Here is an 18,058-nt window from a genome sequence, read left to right on the forward strand (position 1 = left end):
CCTTGCTCGCATATTGGAAAATAGCTTCAAGACTTTAAGATGAAATCCTTGCTACTGGGCTGTCGAATATCTATGCATCAAGCTAATGATTTCCTAGTGATTATTTTCATTACTTTTCATTTTATGTTTGTCGCAATCAATTTCTTATATAATATTCGAAGAAATTCGGTACTATTATCGGCTAGTGCATATGAAACTTGATTGCAAATGATTGTTGTAAATAGGAAGAAAAACTCTATCTGACTTGTTTGTTTGCAGGCGGAATCCAGCCAAATGCCAAACAATCTAGCTTCAGTTTATTGTTTGTGACTGCCTGCCTCGAAATGCATTATTTATCAGTTTCAAGCAAAAGTTCACTAAGTGAAAATGTTTTTAAAAAGTTTGCGAACAGAAATAGAAAAAAATAAATAGAGATCAAACAGATATGCTTGAACACAATTCGAACAAGTTTTACAAAATGCACACTGCTTTATAATTTATTACTTTCAAAAAATATTTTATATTTTCATTATGCAAGCCAAATATATAAAACGTATTTTTATAATACTGCACACAAAAAATAACTTACTCATCAAATTGATATTGCACTTAAGCGCAATTCCTTTTTTTCTGTGTGTAAAAATGGCACAACAAAGGGTCCAAGGACTTGCTCAGGACAATAGAGAAGAGAGCCTCAATAATCCGACATGGAAGCAAAAAGAGCATTGGCCCATGATAATAGCAAGAAATACATAATTCGTTTGTCTGACCAACTCCACAATATCCTGGAGGACAAAAGGAAAGGAGCCCCACGTAATCGCAAAAACATTGGCCAAGGCAAAAAGCAACTCAGCAAATGGGGCGCCTAAGTAGATGTACATCCCAGGGACTTTCGGGAAAATCGTGAAAAATCGAATTATGAATAAGCGGGGAGAGGGGTGGAAAAAAGGAGGGGGTGGGTAACGTCATGCAGCGCATTTGAAATCATTGGCCTGTACCGAATGGGATTATCCCCAAACGTGTTTGTTGTACTGCTTGCTTTTAGTCCCGAAAATATGATTACTATTCGGCGGCAGCTCCAACTTTATGGCTCTCCAGGACCACGCCTCCAACGCGCAGGCCTGGTGTGGGCGTGGCTGCTTCCAGGATATCCTCCCCCTGTCAGGCATTAAATAATAGGCCATAAGAAATTGAATTGTAATTTATGCCATTTGTTATTCCTCCCAGCCAAGCCCTAACTTTTATGCATATGAAATATGTTTGACAGATGCATAAATAATTAGACCAGAGGAGCAGTGTGAAATGAGCATGAGATGTTTAGATATGCCATTCTGATTTCAACACCACATTTATGTATTTATTCGTTAAATTTAAAGAATGCCATACATGCTTTTTCATTTAAAAATTTAATCAAATATGCACTGCATTTTCTAAAATGCGTCAAAAAGCAAAACATAAAAGACAGGCATAAAACTAAAGCACACATCACTAATTGCTAATTGCTTATCAATTGAAAAGAAAAATAAACATTCCAAATTAAATACTAGAAAACAAAAACTTTTTGACCAGCTCGAACTGAGAAACGTATCAATTGAAGAAATATTTATGCAGCAACTTCTGCCATGAAATTTCAGTTGAAAAAAACTAGAGAAGCGAAATCATAGCCAAAAGATTTATTATCGACATCCGCAGCAGCTGTCAGCACAGAGTGAAATTTATGTTTTCCTTTTGATTTCCCAGCCATACTTTGCTTCCACTTTTTTTTTTTTTTTGTGGAAAACCATCACATCAGTCAACTCGCATTGGCAGTTATAGCCCGGCTCCACTTGGCAGTGTTTTAGTTTAGCACAACTTTTGCAAATCTCTTCAACTGCCTCGGAGTTCTTGAAGAGGATGGCCCAGAAATAGTATGTAAGCTACACAGCACACGTATGAAACTCATTTTAGTGCTTGCTTTTCCCTGAAAATCCCCACCATTACTTTTTCTCAGTTATACCGTGTTGAATGCAAACGTAAAACTGAAAAATTTTCCCCTTTCTGATGTTTGACATGCAAAAATATTTGAACTAAGCACCAGCCAAAGTGTAAGGACGACGAGCAGCATTGGCTGACTGAGGAGTAGTTCCTCATCCTTTTCATTCAGCACTTATCGCATATAATAGAATATGAAATTCACATAAATAATGTGAGTGCAATATGCACAAATACGCGACCCATTTATTTGCACTAGTTTCGCACTGCATCTCGAGTATATTGAAAAATATTTCATTACATTCCCATGGGATATGGCAATTTGGCTCGGCTGGCAAAATCTTGCTTAGTTTTTGCTTCTGTTTCTGGCTCGGCGAATGTCCCTGCTGGCCTTTAATTAAAAGCAAACATGTTTGCCTGCAAACCCAAGGCAAACACACCCACTCACCCATGGCAGTACATTTTATTTGCCATAAAGTAAATGTTTTACAGACTTAAATTACATTTTGGCAGGGACTTTCCATGCCCATTTTCTCTGCCTGTGAACGACACGTGTGTTTGCATCACGTGTCGAGATTTCAGGTTAAATAATTTGTTTTCTGTCGAAATTCGAGTATTGGATTTTGTTAAATTGTTTACACAAGTCCGTGTTTTCCTGCTTTACGTATGTAAACTAAACCACAGCGCTTGATTGCAGCCTGCCATTTGAATTTCAAGGTTCAATTGCTTTTAGAAGTGTTTGTAATAAAAATGACAAAAGAACTGAAAAACTATTAGTCACATTTTTACGTAACTCCCCCAGAAATGATCTGCGAAATGATTGCCGCTTGTCGCTCGCTATCAACCCTATCATTTCCTGACACATTTTGTATAACCAAGCGTGCAAATAGCATTCGAAGACCCGGGAATTCTTATCGAAGCGACATTAAGTCATGCGGAATGGCAATCAGACCGAAAAAGACATCGATGAGATCACGGGCACATGACAAATGACAAGTGCCGTGGAGTTGGATGCGTGAAAACGCATTTCTCGAAGCGACAAGGAGTCCACATACTTAAGACGAACTCGGTTATGTGGTGACGTCAATGGCGGGCTGTTTAATTAAATTTTCAAAGTATTTTTCATGCTCTTAATTGTGTCAACGTCAGTGCCAGAGAATTCGAGGCGGGTGAGGGCTGGTCGGCAAAAATGCAGCAAGGCCGTGGATGTCATTAAGCGCAGCTTCCGCAGGAGCGTGCAAAAAGGAGTGGGAATGAGCGCCGGAAAGTAGGCTACACAAGTCAGTAGGTCACAGACATGAAAGCAGCAGCAGCAGCAGCAGCTGTTGTCGATGACAGGCCCCCAGCTCCTTTTTCGATACGATACCCGAGGGGTTCGAGGTCCCCTTTTGCGCCACCCACTTGCCGCCCACATGAAGTGAGGGGAGTCCCCCGTTGATGGCCGCCTGTCCCCGCAGGCAGCCAAAGGAAACATTTTTCTAGCCACTCTTGCCTGGCATTTTCTTGGAATTTCATTGCAAATGCTTTTGGTCGCATTTTCCTAACCACTCTCCATCCCGAGCACTGAAGTTTACCTTTAGTGGCATTTTTCAAAACCTGTTCGCCAATATCTTTCGTTTATGCAGTCGGCTAAATCAAGGCGGTTGAAACTTTTTAATTTGGGTAACTTTATCCCGTTTTAATCAATGAAGGTCTTGAAAGTTTTTGCGGCTTTAAGTAAGTTCAACATTTGTTTTTGGCATAAATTAATTCGCAAAACTTATGGTTTTGAGCCAAAGTAACTTTTCGGATAGCTAATATATAAATAAGTGGGCAAGGAAAAAGGATCTTGTTTTTTATTTTATGCGAGGTAGGAAATTTATTATACAATGCTGTGAAAGTACAGCACTTAATGGATCGAGTGAGTGACATCAAGCACGCAATGCACCAAGTTAGTGGGTTATGTCAATAACCATTAAAAGTCAATGCAATATTTAAAAGTATATTCTAATATAGAAATGTGGTATTAAATTGCTGAATTATATGTAAATCATAAGAAGTGTAAAAATGTATTGATTAAAAATTGAAATGGTATAATTGTATGGTTCCCGTTTTTGGGTCAAAGAACTCGGTTACCACTTTGCCTGAACTCTGAACCGCCGCAAGCCATTTTCATCGAGTGACTTCCCTGCAATTAGAATTTTATTTGTTTACGAGTCATTTTCCAATTTAGGCATAAATTATTCATATTGCGTATACGCCCCGTTTGCCGTAGAACAACACTTCAGCTGGCACACCGAACGAGAAACGGAGAGAGAAGAACAAAAGGCAAATCGCAGTTCGATAAAACCAAATTACATGCCAGTGACGACAATGACAATTGCGAAATTATAAAGCAGGCGAAAAGCCATTAAAGGACATCGCATTCGCCGTATTCCCACTCGTTTGCAAAACGAGTCCTCAGTCCTTCGTCCTCAAGTCCTCGTTGTCCGCTGCATAAAGCTCACGACGTGCAATAATCTGAACAATTGTAGTTTATGCCTTAATTTTTGTTTGCGTACATGTTTTATGGTCAATACCCCGCGCCCCTTCCCGTGTTTTGTCATCTCCTTCTGTCGCCTTAATTACATTTCTCGTGTCTGCCTCACTCTCTCTCGTGGCTGTCTCCTGCTTTGTTTTATATCCTTTTTCAGTAATTTACTCTCCCCGGTTTGAATGTCTGTGATGTCTGTTTTACACAGCAAAAAGTTGTCTGCTTTCAGAAAAATTTTAAGTGTATTTATTTCAATTAAATCCATCTTAAAGCAAAAATTAAATTATTTGCAGGCTAAGCATAATTTATTTCTTTAAACATATTTCTTGAATTTCTTCATCATATCATGTATGTTTTTAAGGCCTCTATTAATTTAAATTTATACTGTCGCATTCTGCAAAAAAAATGATTTTTTTTAAATATGCGTAATTTCTATGATTTTATATCATTTAATTAGTGTATCTGCAACTGTGTGGCTCGGTTGGTAGTTAAGAAGTGTACGTTGTTTAAGTCTTGTTTTTGTTTTTTGATAGAACCTCATAACTCAATTACGAAGTATAAAGGATTTTCATTGCCCGCACGCATCTCGCATAAAGAAGAAGGCTTTGATCAATGTGAGGAAAGTTAACTGGCACTTCTTGGCGGCTTTTTACGGCTTTTTTGTTCAACACTTGCGACTATTTTCTGTTTATGTTTATTGGTCATGGTGTCTGCCTGATCCTGGCGTGGTCCACATAAAATGTCACCGAAGTTGACAGTAAACAAAAAAGTTTTCGGCACTGAAAAAGTGTCTCGCAAATGTATCGTGGGCATTGGGCCAATCTGAAAGGACCATAAATTAAACCTTTTTGCCGCTGGCCAACACCGAAAACTACAATACTATGAAAAGGGGAAGATAAAGTGATACAGAGAATGGGGTATTCCCCAACTGCACAACCCTATAGGGTTTGTTTAAAGGCAAACAAAAAATTTAGGTGCATTAGTTATTTAAACCTCTTTGTGAAATTAAGTGTAAATATGAAATAGGTGCCTTTTTTGCTTTAAATGTCTTAAATCCTGTTGAAAAGAGCACTTTAGCTTATGTAAGCCTTATCTCTTTGGTTTAAAGCCCTGAAAAAGTTTATTTAATCTCTAAACTTTTAGCAATAATTGTATTCCATATGGACTGCTAATTTTAGCATGTCATAACTAACAGGCACCAGATGCCATTACTATAGATAATCTCTGCATAGAAAGTTGGGATCAACGGAGACCGAAATAAATTAAAGTCGGCACAAAGGGCCACCTACGTTTTGGCTGATTTACTTTATGGGTCCCCATGGTAGTGCAAAAAACCTACACAGTAGCCACTAAAAGAATTTTAGGGGATGACAATAAAGTTCGGGCTGGCAAACAAAGGCGACAGTTTTCAAAAAACAAAAAATACAAGCATCAAAGCCCAGTTAAAAAACCCAAACAAGCTAGAAAACTTACCTATGACAAGTCCGAAATGGCTATTTTAATCCTTTGGGCAAACTTTCAGCTTAAATCAGAGGCGACAGAAGATTTGAGACATTTTATCGTATTTTTTTTTTACCACGAAAAACTTTTGGCCGCACTTTAACACTTGGGAAGACGGGGAACCTGTTAGTCCGCCCAAGGACACTGTCTCACACCCACACACTCACTCACACACCCACATACGCGGCGCTGACATATTGGCACATTCGCAGCAATCCACAGATCCTGCCGTCTGTCCGCCACACTAGCCAATTACCAGGAATCAGTGGCCAAGACCGTAAACCATTAACCAGGTCCGTTCCGAGGCTTTTCCAGCAGGTTCTTGCCGCACGCACGTCCACAAGCGAACTGAAACCGAAACCGACACCAATGCGGAAAACTGAACGCGGTGCGCAGCCTGCCAAAAGGACATGCTGTAGTACTACTATCCGTAGTGAGCCTTCGTGGCCTCGGGTACCATGAGTTCGGGGAGCCTTCGCGAGGACCATTGACAGGATGCTGCCGGATGAAGTTGCCGAAAGACTGAGAGCGGAGCTTTTGCTCTCAATCTCATGTGGTGAATAAAATTCGTCATTGCACTGAGAACAATTTGTCAACTAATCTTAGTAAAGAAAGTTAAATCAGCATGTAATTGGCTTCTGTAAAAATTATAAAAGCATTTAAGATATTTCATTCAGAATCGGCTTACTTATTGAAAATGTATTCATAATTCCAGTATTTATATTTCTAATTTGATAAGAGATAATGCATTTTTAAACATATTCGGCCATAAATGTCTCATAAATCCAAAATGTGCTTTTTATTAATTAAATTCAGTAGGCATATAAACGAGTTTAATAAACTCAGGAGATTTTAAATTTAAGTGTATGAGTTTGACCCTATGCCTTTAACATTGATAAGCAAATGGTATTAACCTTTATGATATAAAATATAGAAAATATTAAATAAAATTCTTAAAGAATCTTTTTATAATTGATTGAAAATGCAAATTTCAACGCAAGCGAATTTGCTACCAAGTTCAACAAACTGCGCAAGCATGCTGAAAATATCGTTGACACCAATCGTTGAATTAATATTCTATTTAACGGCATTGGCAATATCAGGTAGCAATCAACTTCAATTCAAGTAGCAATCTGGAGAAAAATCCAGTTTCCTTACCATGACAACTACATTCCAATAATAGTTGCGGGGCTTATTAAAAATTCAGAAAAAAACCAATCAAAACGAACAAGCGCAGAGCAGCGCAACCAGCGGTAGTTAAAATTAAAATATCAATGCAAATATGCTGGACAGATTTTAATAAATGCCAAGATCGACATTATCTTCCGAAAAATGGGGAGTACCACCAGGTGATACAGGCGTAGAGAAATGTATAAAATTCTAATCAAGACACGGAAGCAAGATGTCGGCAGCTTCTGAGAGAAGCTCTTAACATTTGGCCAATCAACGGAGATAACCGCACGAGATCTCTGTTAGCCGAATGCCTAGTACCGAGTTGTTAACATGGCCAACAACCGCGGGTTAATTACGACGACGGAAGCGCGCGCACACTCTCTGCCTCTCTTACGATCGCCCACCTGACTCTCTCTCTCTTAGCCGATCGTTTCGGGCCGTTATCACCTGCCGAAGCGGTCGCAACGAGCGGGCCAAAAGGGTCGAACTGGGCTAAAATCACACTCAGTTTTAGCGCGTTTTCTTCGGCGCGCCGTTGGCTATCTTCAAAAGCGACTTAGTTGCATTCGAATCGCGTTAGTTGTGGTTCAAACGGCGAGCGGTGCGCATCTCTAGCAGATGGTTAATATAACGGCAAGAAGATATCCCTAGTTTTTCTAAGGACTTTGCCCCTGACTTTTCCTTGAGTGATTGGGTTCCGAACGAAATACAAACCAGACCCTAATCTGAAGGCAATAAAATTCGGTCGCGTCGGTGCTAAGCAAATAGTATTTTGTGATATCATCATAATGCCCAGAGTCGTGTGATAAGTGAATTAACTTGCTGGGATAAAACGGCCAGCGAGCCCGAACTTCAACGTACACCGACTAACAGAATTCACGTAGCCCATAAATGTTTTAAGTGTATTCCATAAACATTTTATAAACAGAAACTTTGATATAACACAACCGTATTATCACCGATGAAAATTGTGGCGAAATCTTGCTTTTGGAATATGAAATCATTGCATTTTATTGATGTGTTTTCAAAATATCGATAGTGGTAGTCAAGTTTGAAGAAGAATTTGTTAACGGAATTTGCTTGATTGGCAAGTGAGATTTTTAAGCTGATCCAATTTATGTTATTTATGTTAAGATTAAAACCACTATTTTACTATCCTGATTTAATAACCTGGTCTTAATAAGTGTTTCGCTTGTTGTTTCAACAAACAATGGGAAACTTCCATTCGACGCTTCAACAGTTTCCACTTCCTCCGCCTCTTGACCATTTACAAACGGCCTTGACATTGAGAAGACCACCATAAATTGTTTCTTGACTGGTCAGGCATAGCAACACGAAAAATAATTGCTCCATTCATTTACCCGTAGAGATTCTAATCAGCAGCAAGAAAAGGCCCTCAAGATTAATCTTTGAAATACATCATGATTCGCAATTCATAAATTACTGCCGAATGTATTTTTTTTTTTTTTTTTTTTTGTTTCCTAATAATTCCAAGCAAACAAAAAAAAGGTTTGGGCTTTTGTTTTCCATTTGTTTTCATTTTTTCAAGTCGGCACGTAGCTCGCTTCGAGCAACGAACAAAGTTTGTTTTGATTTCGTTTTTTTGTTTTGGTTGTGGCTTGTAACTAAAAATAGCTGGGAAAAGACTGGTTCGCCGGGCAAACCGGCTGACCATGGCTTGGAATCGGAATTGGAGGTGTATTGGCAAGAACCCGGCTCAAAGTTCATGCGTGGGGGGTTTTCCCAGGGAGAAAACGGGAACACCAATTGGCCATCGTAACGCCGGACCTGAGATAAGCCGATTAAAAATCTTCCACTCCATCTCCGCTTTTGCCATGATTTTATCGCATTTCACTTGGTCGTTCGTTGCCTACCCCAACATACTATGTATATACATATATGGCCAACAAAATGATCGAAAATGCGGTCAAGCAGCTGGCACAGCATCAGCTAATTGCTGTCAAAATAAGTGGAGATGCTCGCATAAAAAGGGTCTTAAATAAATCAAATCAAATTACAATAAACAAGCCCGATAATTATATGTAAAAACGTGAAGCGAAAAACACTTTGGGCATTATGCAACTTTTTACGAACGTGTGATTTGGTAGTACCTTTCCATACAGCAACAAAAACCACACAAAATTCCGAGGCGAAAAAATTATAAAAGCAAACTTTGCATAACATCATTTTCTGATTGATTGCCAGAGAAATTTCATGTTGGTAGAAAGAAATTGGCCATCAAATAAATGAACAATAAAACTTAATCTGATTAACTTTAGTGAAGGGTAAAAAAAGGGACAACAGAATGCATTCAAAAAAATAAAAATGAAAGACTTGGGAAAATAATACCATTGGTTGTGAGTGTACAATTCTGTCAAGTACTTTGTTTATATTTAAATAAAAAATATTTTAATTCAATAAGGTAACCTTACAGTGTAAATAATGAATAATTAATTAATTGGGAATTCTGTCCTTAGGTTTCGTCACCTAATGTTTTCATTGTTCTAGTTTCTCAAGATCTAAAATGTATATTGTGTGGGGATCTCCAAATATCGTAGTCATTCGAGTGGAACAGAAACCCTACGCTTAAATGAAATATGCAAAAAGAATAAATAAATATCAATGAAGTCATCGAAAATGAAAAGAGTAAAATTACATTTCAAGGTGTATGTTTTCCGGGAATACCCCTGTGGGATTTTTATTGACAGCTCAAATCAAATCAAAGCCTTTAACCCATATGAGTAATCCGACATCCCACGTGACTTTTGCACTTCAGAATCCAAGAGGCATGTTAATTAAAGTGATTGTACACTTGTCAAAAAGAACCAGACATCTATCCATTGACTCATATCGCATAAATGCCGATCAGATACACTTAAGATTTGTAATTAGAAATAAGTGAGCATGCAACATCGAACAAATAATATTAAAAGTTGATTTATTGCTCATTTGGCTGAGCCAAGACTCCATCACTTATTAATCTTTTAGTTCCGGCTAGCAGCACAGTTTATTAAAAAATGTTATGGCTCATTAAGTGATTAGATCTTTTTAATAGGTTTTTAATTTTGGGGATTCTAACGTTGTTTTTGCTTTGACTTAAATAAAGTGCCACGTAGCAGGGTACTTAGTTCCTAATTAACGGAAGTGCGTTAGATCCTGTTGGCCCTTAAGGTACTCGCAGCACATAAATCTTTAAGATGCTTTAAGTGTTGCCAAAAAGGACGAAGTGGATAGACAATGAAGGCAGTTCGGTACATTTTTCATTGACTTACGTATGAATGCTCTATAAAAGTATTAAAGTAAGATTGCAATATAAACTTGAACAATATAAATATATGAAACCGTTCTTAAGCCAATTAAAAAATATAATATTAATATTATTAGCTTGAAACAAACCACTTGAATATTGCAATAAGCCCTATTTTGAAGTATAATTTCTGCATTGAGCACTCTGCCAAGAAAATTGAAGCATAAACACAACTTGATGTATATGAAAAATGTCTTGAGTCATTTCTTTCGTATTTTCCGCCCCGCAACCGTTTGTGCTTTTCTTTTGCTTTTCATAATTTATGCGCAGTTTTCTTTATGTGTGAGGCTCCAACGGACTTTGGCTTCTGGACAGCGGACGTGAGCTTTTGCCTATGTGTGTGTGCGTGTGTATGTGTCTGTGTGTGTGTGTGTGTGTGTGTGTGCTTAAGGAACAGCGTGCTAATTAATTAAATTCGTACGTGCTTTGTGAGTGTGTGTGACCGTCTTGAGTTGAGCCGGCGATTCAACTTGCTGGCCATGTGCTGATAGGACCAAAAGCAATAGCCAACCAGTCTCGCCCAGCACCACAGAGCGTATGAGTGATATTTACAGTCGGGCCGTAAATCATACTTAACTTAATATACAATATATACCCTCATATGTTTGCCCTTTTGGGCCATGTGCGTGCTCCATTCTTTCGGGCGACGAGGTCAATACAGGATGCCAGGCTAATGTGGTTATAGGGTTAGAGAATATTTCCATTGATTGTGTTTGGCAATAACAAGGAAAACATCATTTGTATAATTGTTAGTGTTTATTAGATGAAATTCGATTCGGAAATGAATAAGGATTGAATGGAAATAACTAAAGCTCTATAATAGAATCAATTTATTATAAATGCATCAAAGTGCTGTGTTAATATCAAATAAAACAACGAATGTTTAAATTTATAAAAAAATTAGTTTTTAAAAACGTTAAAATATTTGAATTCATTCAAACTTTATTCACATTCATCAGTGCTCTTTAGACTCTTAACTTACCTTGAAACGGAGCAACGCCTTTCTTTTTGCCATATGCATACATCAGAATTGACTCCAATAAAAAATAATATAATGTCTTTACCACCAGACCAACTCGTTTTATTAACAATCAACAAGACCATCTGCCAAGCAAGACAAATTCAATTGGGCAATAAGAAATGTGTACTCCAATAAAATTCGAATTTAAATGCCGGAGTCACCACCAGCTGAATAAATACATATAATAACAATATTAAGTGTGATTGAAGCCACAATTTGTACTAATAATAGTCAATGGCTATTTCATACGTCCCATTTGCAGGCAATTTGTGGTCAAAATCAACAACAACTTCCGCATAACCATACAAAATAGCTCCAAAAATATTCAATAAAAGACAAGCGAAGCCAACAAAAAATAAAATCCAGCCAGCAACAATTGGGATAAAAACCAAAACAATAACCTCAAATTGAATGAGCGTAAGCCATAATTATGACCAAATGAGCCAGCCGACAACGACAACAACAACGCAAACAAAAACATCGAAAAGGCCAAGCAGATTCAACAGCAAAATGCCGGTTGTCAACAGCAGATTAGCAGAGTTAGCTCGGATAACAGTACTCTTAACAGCGCTGCTGCAGTTTGTGAGCTACGCCAGTGGCTTGCAAACTGTAAGCGAATCAGCAGGTGAGTTGATGCAGTAAATATTAATATATCTGATTTTGGAAACCAAACAAATTTGCTATATTTAAATACTATAGAAAATTATAAAAAAAGGAGTAAATAATATTAATGTTTTTAGACGCTCAATAATGGTCAGCTCAGTCACATTGTTGAAAAGTCAGACACATATATAAGGTTATTTTGAATTATAATAGATAAACTTAGTTATATTTTTTACGAGAGGGCTTTAGACAAATTTAATGGATATATTTGTATGTATATTTGAAATTCATATTTTTAACCCTACAAGCATTTTGCGACTTATTGTTTGAAAATTACCCACGACTACCGTTTATGTCCATTAAACTTGAGGCCCATGTAAAGCGTCAGAAGCTTCACGGGGCAATTAACGCCCAACGACCTTGGCCAAATTAATGCCTACATAAGCATTAACACCAAGCAAAACTGAAGTGTACATGCAAGTGTATTTCCTTTAGACAATGTAAACAGCGATTGCCACTCACATGCGAAAAATAAGTATCTGCCCACCTGGCATGTGAATTTGCGTAAGTCCGGCAAATAATCAAGCGAGTGCTTGATGGTTAAAACAAATGTCGGCTGGCAGGCGGGGAGGCAATCATAATAATGGCCATAACGAGCCAATAAACGATGCAGCCCAGCGCCGCTGCCCCCACCCCCTCACACAAACACACACACACTCACTCACCGAAAAGCAGTCAATAAACGCGGCCTTAATGCTCAACTGACAGACATCCGCCTAACGGAGTTGGCTATATGTGCGATGTACGTGCAGCAGTCGTATATACTCGCAATATAATTTATATGCCAAACAGCTGCTGACATCGCCCAGTCTCCCTTTTCTCCTGGAAAAAAAGGGCAAAATATAAGGAATCCCAAACAGGATCTGGATGAGCCGAAGTCCCATATGCCTAGAGCTCATATTTCACTCCACATCCAAACTGTTGATTCATTCATGAATAATGTGTTTTTTTATTAAAGTGGTTTTAAAGTTGGTACTCTTATTGAACAGCATCTCAAAAGATATGCAACAAATTTTTGTAAGCTGTACCTATAAATCATCAAAACACCTAAAAATGAGCAGGTAACATTTTGAGTGATTTATTAAATTAGATTGACAGCTCGCGAACTTCAGATTGGAATAAATTAAAAAGGTGTTAGGTGATGACAGCAATTACACGTACATTACGAAAATGAAATATCACATTTCTTTCATTTTCAAATAGTGCTTCTTGGAAACTGAACAAGCTTATCAGCTTATCAGGCATTTAATCACAATTCCGTGTCGTAAAGTCAATTGTTTTTTAATGTAAGTGTATTTTTAGCAGTGATTTTCCGATTGGCCTATGGCCATTGTTTTCATTGCTAAGCGCTGTTGATTAGAACTACGAAATATTTTCCTTTTGTTAAACTTGGTTAAACCGTTTTCATGACCAGAAATCTTTATGAGCCTATGGCGGAGTCTATGAAGATTAAACGAACACTTGAAATATTCTATAGATTCGCCGACAATATCTAATAGCAAGCTCATGCTGAATCATTTCGCATTGGCAAAGGGAAAATTATAATCCATTACCTTATAGGCCAGCTTGTCCCCGTTGATCCGGATCTTGAAGGCATTTTATGTGCACTTTATTGCCTTCTTGAATGCCTGTGCACTAATTTACATACAAGTGTCGACACTTGACGATAATATTTATTTAATTTTGCTACGGAATGTGAACCCAATTAAGCTGAAACTGTTGAAAGAAAATATTTATTAATAATTTCAGTAGACATAAGCTGACACATACTGTGAATTTAAAATAATTCATAAATTTTAAATAATAAAAAAAATGTAATATTTAACAATAATTTAATTTGGAATGCAATGCACACATTAAAAATATACCTGAAGAACCGGTTTGCCTTGTATTGTGAGAACTAAGTCATAACATCCATAGTAATTCTCACTTTCATTATTATTCGCACATGTCTACCAATATGTGATTCAGAGTTCAAGGCACCTGGGGCCAGACAATTAGCACACGTTGTGAACATTTATGAACTAATAATAGGTCTTTGAAATCTGTACATATGTGGGAATACCCAAGTGTGAAACTAAGCCATGCATTCAATGAAGTAAGCTATAAATTGCAAATCTCAGGCGCGTGATAAGCCGCAAAAAAAAAAAGACTAAAGAAAGTGTTTTGGTCTCAAACTGTTTGTATTTGTTCGGCTTTCTTTGATTATGACCCCCAGTGAATTATATTTGCTTGAGATTAAGCAATTGTTTACTAGGGCAAACAAGAACAAAGCTGAATAAGACCTTGAACAAATTTTATCACGGAATGTTTTAAATGTTACAAATCATTTAGAGAAACATCGTTTTAAAATTGTACTTTAGCAAGCCCTTTGGGGATTGTGTTTTAAACATCGATAAATGAACTATTGAATTTTTCTTAATTTAGATGAAAATACCATCTGCTTGTATCAGGAGTACAACACCACCTATCGAAAGGAGATTGGCGCAGTGTGGTTTGCCTCAAAGGATCCATGTTTGGTGTATTCCTGTGCAGCTGGTGTGGCCAAGGATCCACAGGCGCATATTGTGGTCACCCAAGTCGATTGCAATGAGTTCTACTGTGAAGTGGTAAGTAACCACTAAGTCCTATACCTGCAATATTATCATCCTGTCCATGTGTCTTTGCATCATTAGGGTTCCGAGCTGCGTAGTGTCGAAGGCAGTTGCTGCGGGGAGTGTGTAAGGACTCACTGTCAACACAACCACACCCTGTATGCGGTGGGTGAATCATGGCACAATGATGCCGATTGCACGCTCATCGAATGTGGACGTCTGGATAATGGACAGATTGTAATGAATACATACAAGAGAAATTGTCCGGCTTTGACTGAAGATTGTCCAGCTTCAAGATTGGAGGAGCGAAACTGTTGTCCCTACTGCAGGCCTCTCCAAACGGCCAGGATTGAGGAGCTGCAGGACAATGTAGCGGAAAGCACAGATGATATTTGGACAGCCGAATGGTATCGGAACCATCCCTGCAATCGGGATTGTCAAGTGGGAGCCGAACCCATGACCTGTCGCTACAAGTTCGTGGTGGAATGGTACCAGACCTTTTCGAAAGCCTGCTACGATTGCCCACGGAATCTTACGGATTGCTCCCGACCACACTGTGTCATGGGCGATGGTTTAGAGCGGAGTATCACTGTGGTCAATCGGATGATGCCCGGACCAGCGATTGAAGTCTGTGAGGGCGATGAAATAGTGGTCGATGTGAAGAATCATTTGTTGGGTGAGAGCACATCGATTCACTGGCATGGTCTGCACCAGAAGAAGACCCCCTATATGGATGGTGTACCTCACATCACTCAGTGTCCAATTACTCCACATGCGACCTTCAGGTATTCCTTTCCAGCCGATCTCTCTGGCACTCACTTCTGGCACTCGCACACTGGCATGCAGCGAGGCGATGGAGTTTTCGGTGCCTTGATCATCCGCAAACCAAAGACAGCCGAACCGCACGGAGGACTCTACGACTTTGACCTCAGCGAGCATGTGATGATTGTCCAGGATTGGATACACGACACGGGTGCCAGCATATTTTCCTATCATCATCACTCCCGAGGTGATAATAAGCCCCACAACCTGCTCGTTAACGGTAAGGGACGTTACTACAATCGCATTTGGGCGGAAGCGAAGCAAGCTCATCGCAGAGCTGAGGAGAGGACTACCCAGCCCGTGGAACCATTGCCCAAGTCCCAGGTGGACTTCGTTCAGACACTACCGAGACAAGCTCGATTGGCTAAAACTAATACCACCAAACTATTTCCCGTGAATTCCCGCCAAAAGAGGGGTAATTTGAATGAGATACCCTTGGAACTGGTTCCCCATCAGATTTACACAGTGCGAAGAGGTTTTCGTTACCGCTTCAGGATTATAAATGCGGAATATCTAAACTGTCCGATTGTGGTTTCTATTGACGGTCATAACTTGACAGCCATAAACTCGGATGGCTTTGATATTGAGGCAATGGACGTGGGCTCTATAGTTACCTATTCCGGTGAGCGATTTGATTTTGTGCTGAATGCCAATCTCGAGGTGGGAAACTATTGGATTCGACTTAAGGGTTTGATGGACTGCAGCGAAGTCTTTACCTCTGCCTTTCAAGTGGCCATCCTTCGCTATGAGGGAGCTCCAGATGAAGAGCCTACTGCGGAATTGAGTTACGGCCACAAGGCTGAGGGCATTGAACTGAATGTGATGAACCGGGGTCCTGGTTACCCCGACACCAAAACCGTTGCAGAAATGAGGGCTCTGCCCATCTATGATCATGTCTCGGGCATCGATCACGATACACTGAAACCGGAAGCGGACTACAAGTTCTTCATCTACTACGATTTCTATACTAAGAATAACCCCGACTTTCACGATAAAGATCTTTATGCCATGGACATGGAGATGACCCAGCAGAACCGCCTGTACACCCCTCAACTGAATCATATTACCTTAAAGTTTCCTTCGCTAGCAATGCTACCTTCCAGAAGTCAGCTAAAGGACTCAGACTTCTGTAACGAAACGAGCTTAATGGATCAGGGTATCGATTGTCGCCAGGAGTTCTGCAAGTGTCATCATGTGCTGCAGGTACCATTGGGCGCCGTGGTCGAGATGATCATCGTGGACGAGGGATTCCAATACTATGCCAATCATCCCTTTCATTTGCATGGAAACGCCTTCAGAGTCATGGGATTGGAGCGTTTGGGCGAGAACGTCACCGTTGAAATGGTTAGTAACTTCCTCAATGAAAATAAAACATATTTATATAACTTGTAACTATCTTCTCAAGATAAAACAACTGGATCAGTTCAATCTACTCAAGCGGAATCTGGACAATCCCCCCGTGAAGGATACAGTTACTATTCCAGATGGAGGCTATACCATCATCAGATTCGAGGCCTCTAATCCGGGCTATTGGCTTTTCCATTGCCACATCGAATTCCATGCCGAGATCGGTATGGCTCTGGTCTTCAAAGTGGGTAACGACGATCAAATGGTTCCGGTGCCAGAGAACTTTCCCACCTGCGGAGATTACAATCCAGACTTGAGATCTGATGAGGGAACTACGGAAGATTCGGGATCCAGCAAGCCCATAACAGCTAGTCCCCCAAATACAGGAGGCGGTGGATCGGGTCTGGAGCCCACATTGATTACATTGATGATAAGTTTTATGCTAGTGAAAATCTATCGATAAGAGCAGGCCTTCAAAAGAGAGCACAATCCAAACTTGCCAGACGAAATTTAGAGATTATTTATTGAAGATTAGGAAAGATCGTGTAGATCAAATTGATTTTGATTGATGTAGAAATATATTTGTTGTCCGGCACCTGTACATATTCCACACATATACATATATTCGCATCGTTGTAGCATAAGCATCTGTGATTGTCTAAGAAAATGTTTAAATAAGTCATTTAAATAAATATATAAATGTTTTTGTAAGATTTTTGGTGTTTATAATCATGAGTGTACAATTTTGCATATATTGAAAATGAAACTTTAACTTTAATATATATAAAGAACGTAAAATAAATCTGATGCAAATGTTCCTAATTATTGCAACAATGTATTCGGCAAATTCTACAAGTTTATAATGAGGAACCCAGTCGAAAGATTGATATGTCGTCAGGTGGCTGGAGATCAGATGAACCAGCCAACGCCCTCGTCGTCGATGGCTGTCTTATCTGGTCGCTACTGGCAACAGCTGGTGGCGGTCTTGTTGTCGTCTTTTTCAACTCAAAGTATCAGGAATGGACAGGGACCTGATCTTCACCCGTTGACCCGGTGAAGATAGCCGAAATTATGGCGATGTTATTGCAATTCGAATAAAGTCATTATATTAAATGCGCTGGACATCTGGAAGCGGTGCATCTGGTGGTGTTATATAAGAGCAGCCACCT

The 18,058-nt window shown here is 39.2% G+C and overlaps 2 protein-coding genes across 3 annotated transcripts in view; one reads left to right on the plus strand and one right to left on the minus strand.

Annotated features, from left to right (window-relative positions):
- Positions 1 to 6,007, minus strand: part of LOC117143754 (potassium voltage-gated channel protein Shaw) — a 40,268-nt gene extending 34,261 nt beyond the window's left edge. For both annotated transcript variants that reach the window (XM_033308571.1, XM_033308579.1), the window contains exon 1: positions 5,936 to 6,007. The gene's annotated coding sequence lies outside the window, so the exon portion shown is untranslated. The remainder of the gene's footprint in view (positions 1 to 5,935) is intronic.
- A 1,667-nt stretch (positions 6,008 to 7,674) lies between these two features.
- LOC117140885 (laccase-2) lies at positions 7,675 to 17,588 on the plus strand. Its single transcript, XM_033304039.1, has 5 exons — positions 7,675 to 7,756; positions 11,726 to 12,088; positions 14,554 to 14,735; positions 14,802 to 16,886; positions 16,948 to 17,588. The coding sequence occupies exons 2-5, from the start codon at positions 11,875 to 11,877 to the stop codon at positions 17,350 to 17,352; spliced, it is 2,886 nt and encodes a 961-aa protein (XP_033159930.1). The 5' UTR covers positions 7,675 to 7,756; positions 11,726 to 11,874; the 3' UTR covers positions 17,353 to 17,588.
- The last annotated feature ends 470 nt before the right edge of the window (positions 17,589 to 18,058 follow it).

This window comes from Drosophila mauritiana, chromosome 2L (genome assembly GCF_004382145.1).
Source record: "Drosophila mauritiana strain mau12 chromosome 2L, ASM438214v1, whole genome shotgun sequence".
NCBI classification, from domain to species: Eukaryota; Metazoa; Arthropoda; class Insecta; order Diptera; family Drosophilidae; genus Drosophila; species Drosophila mauritiana.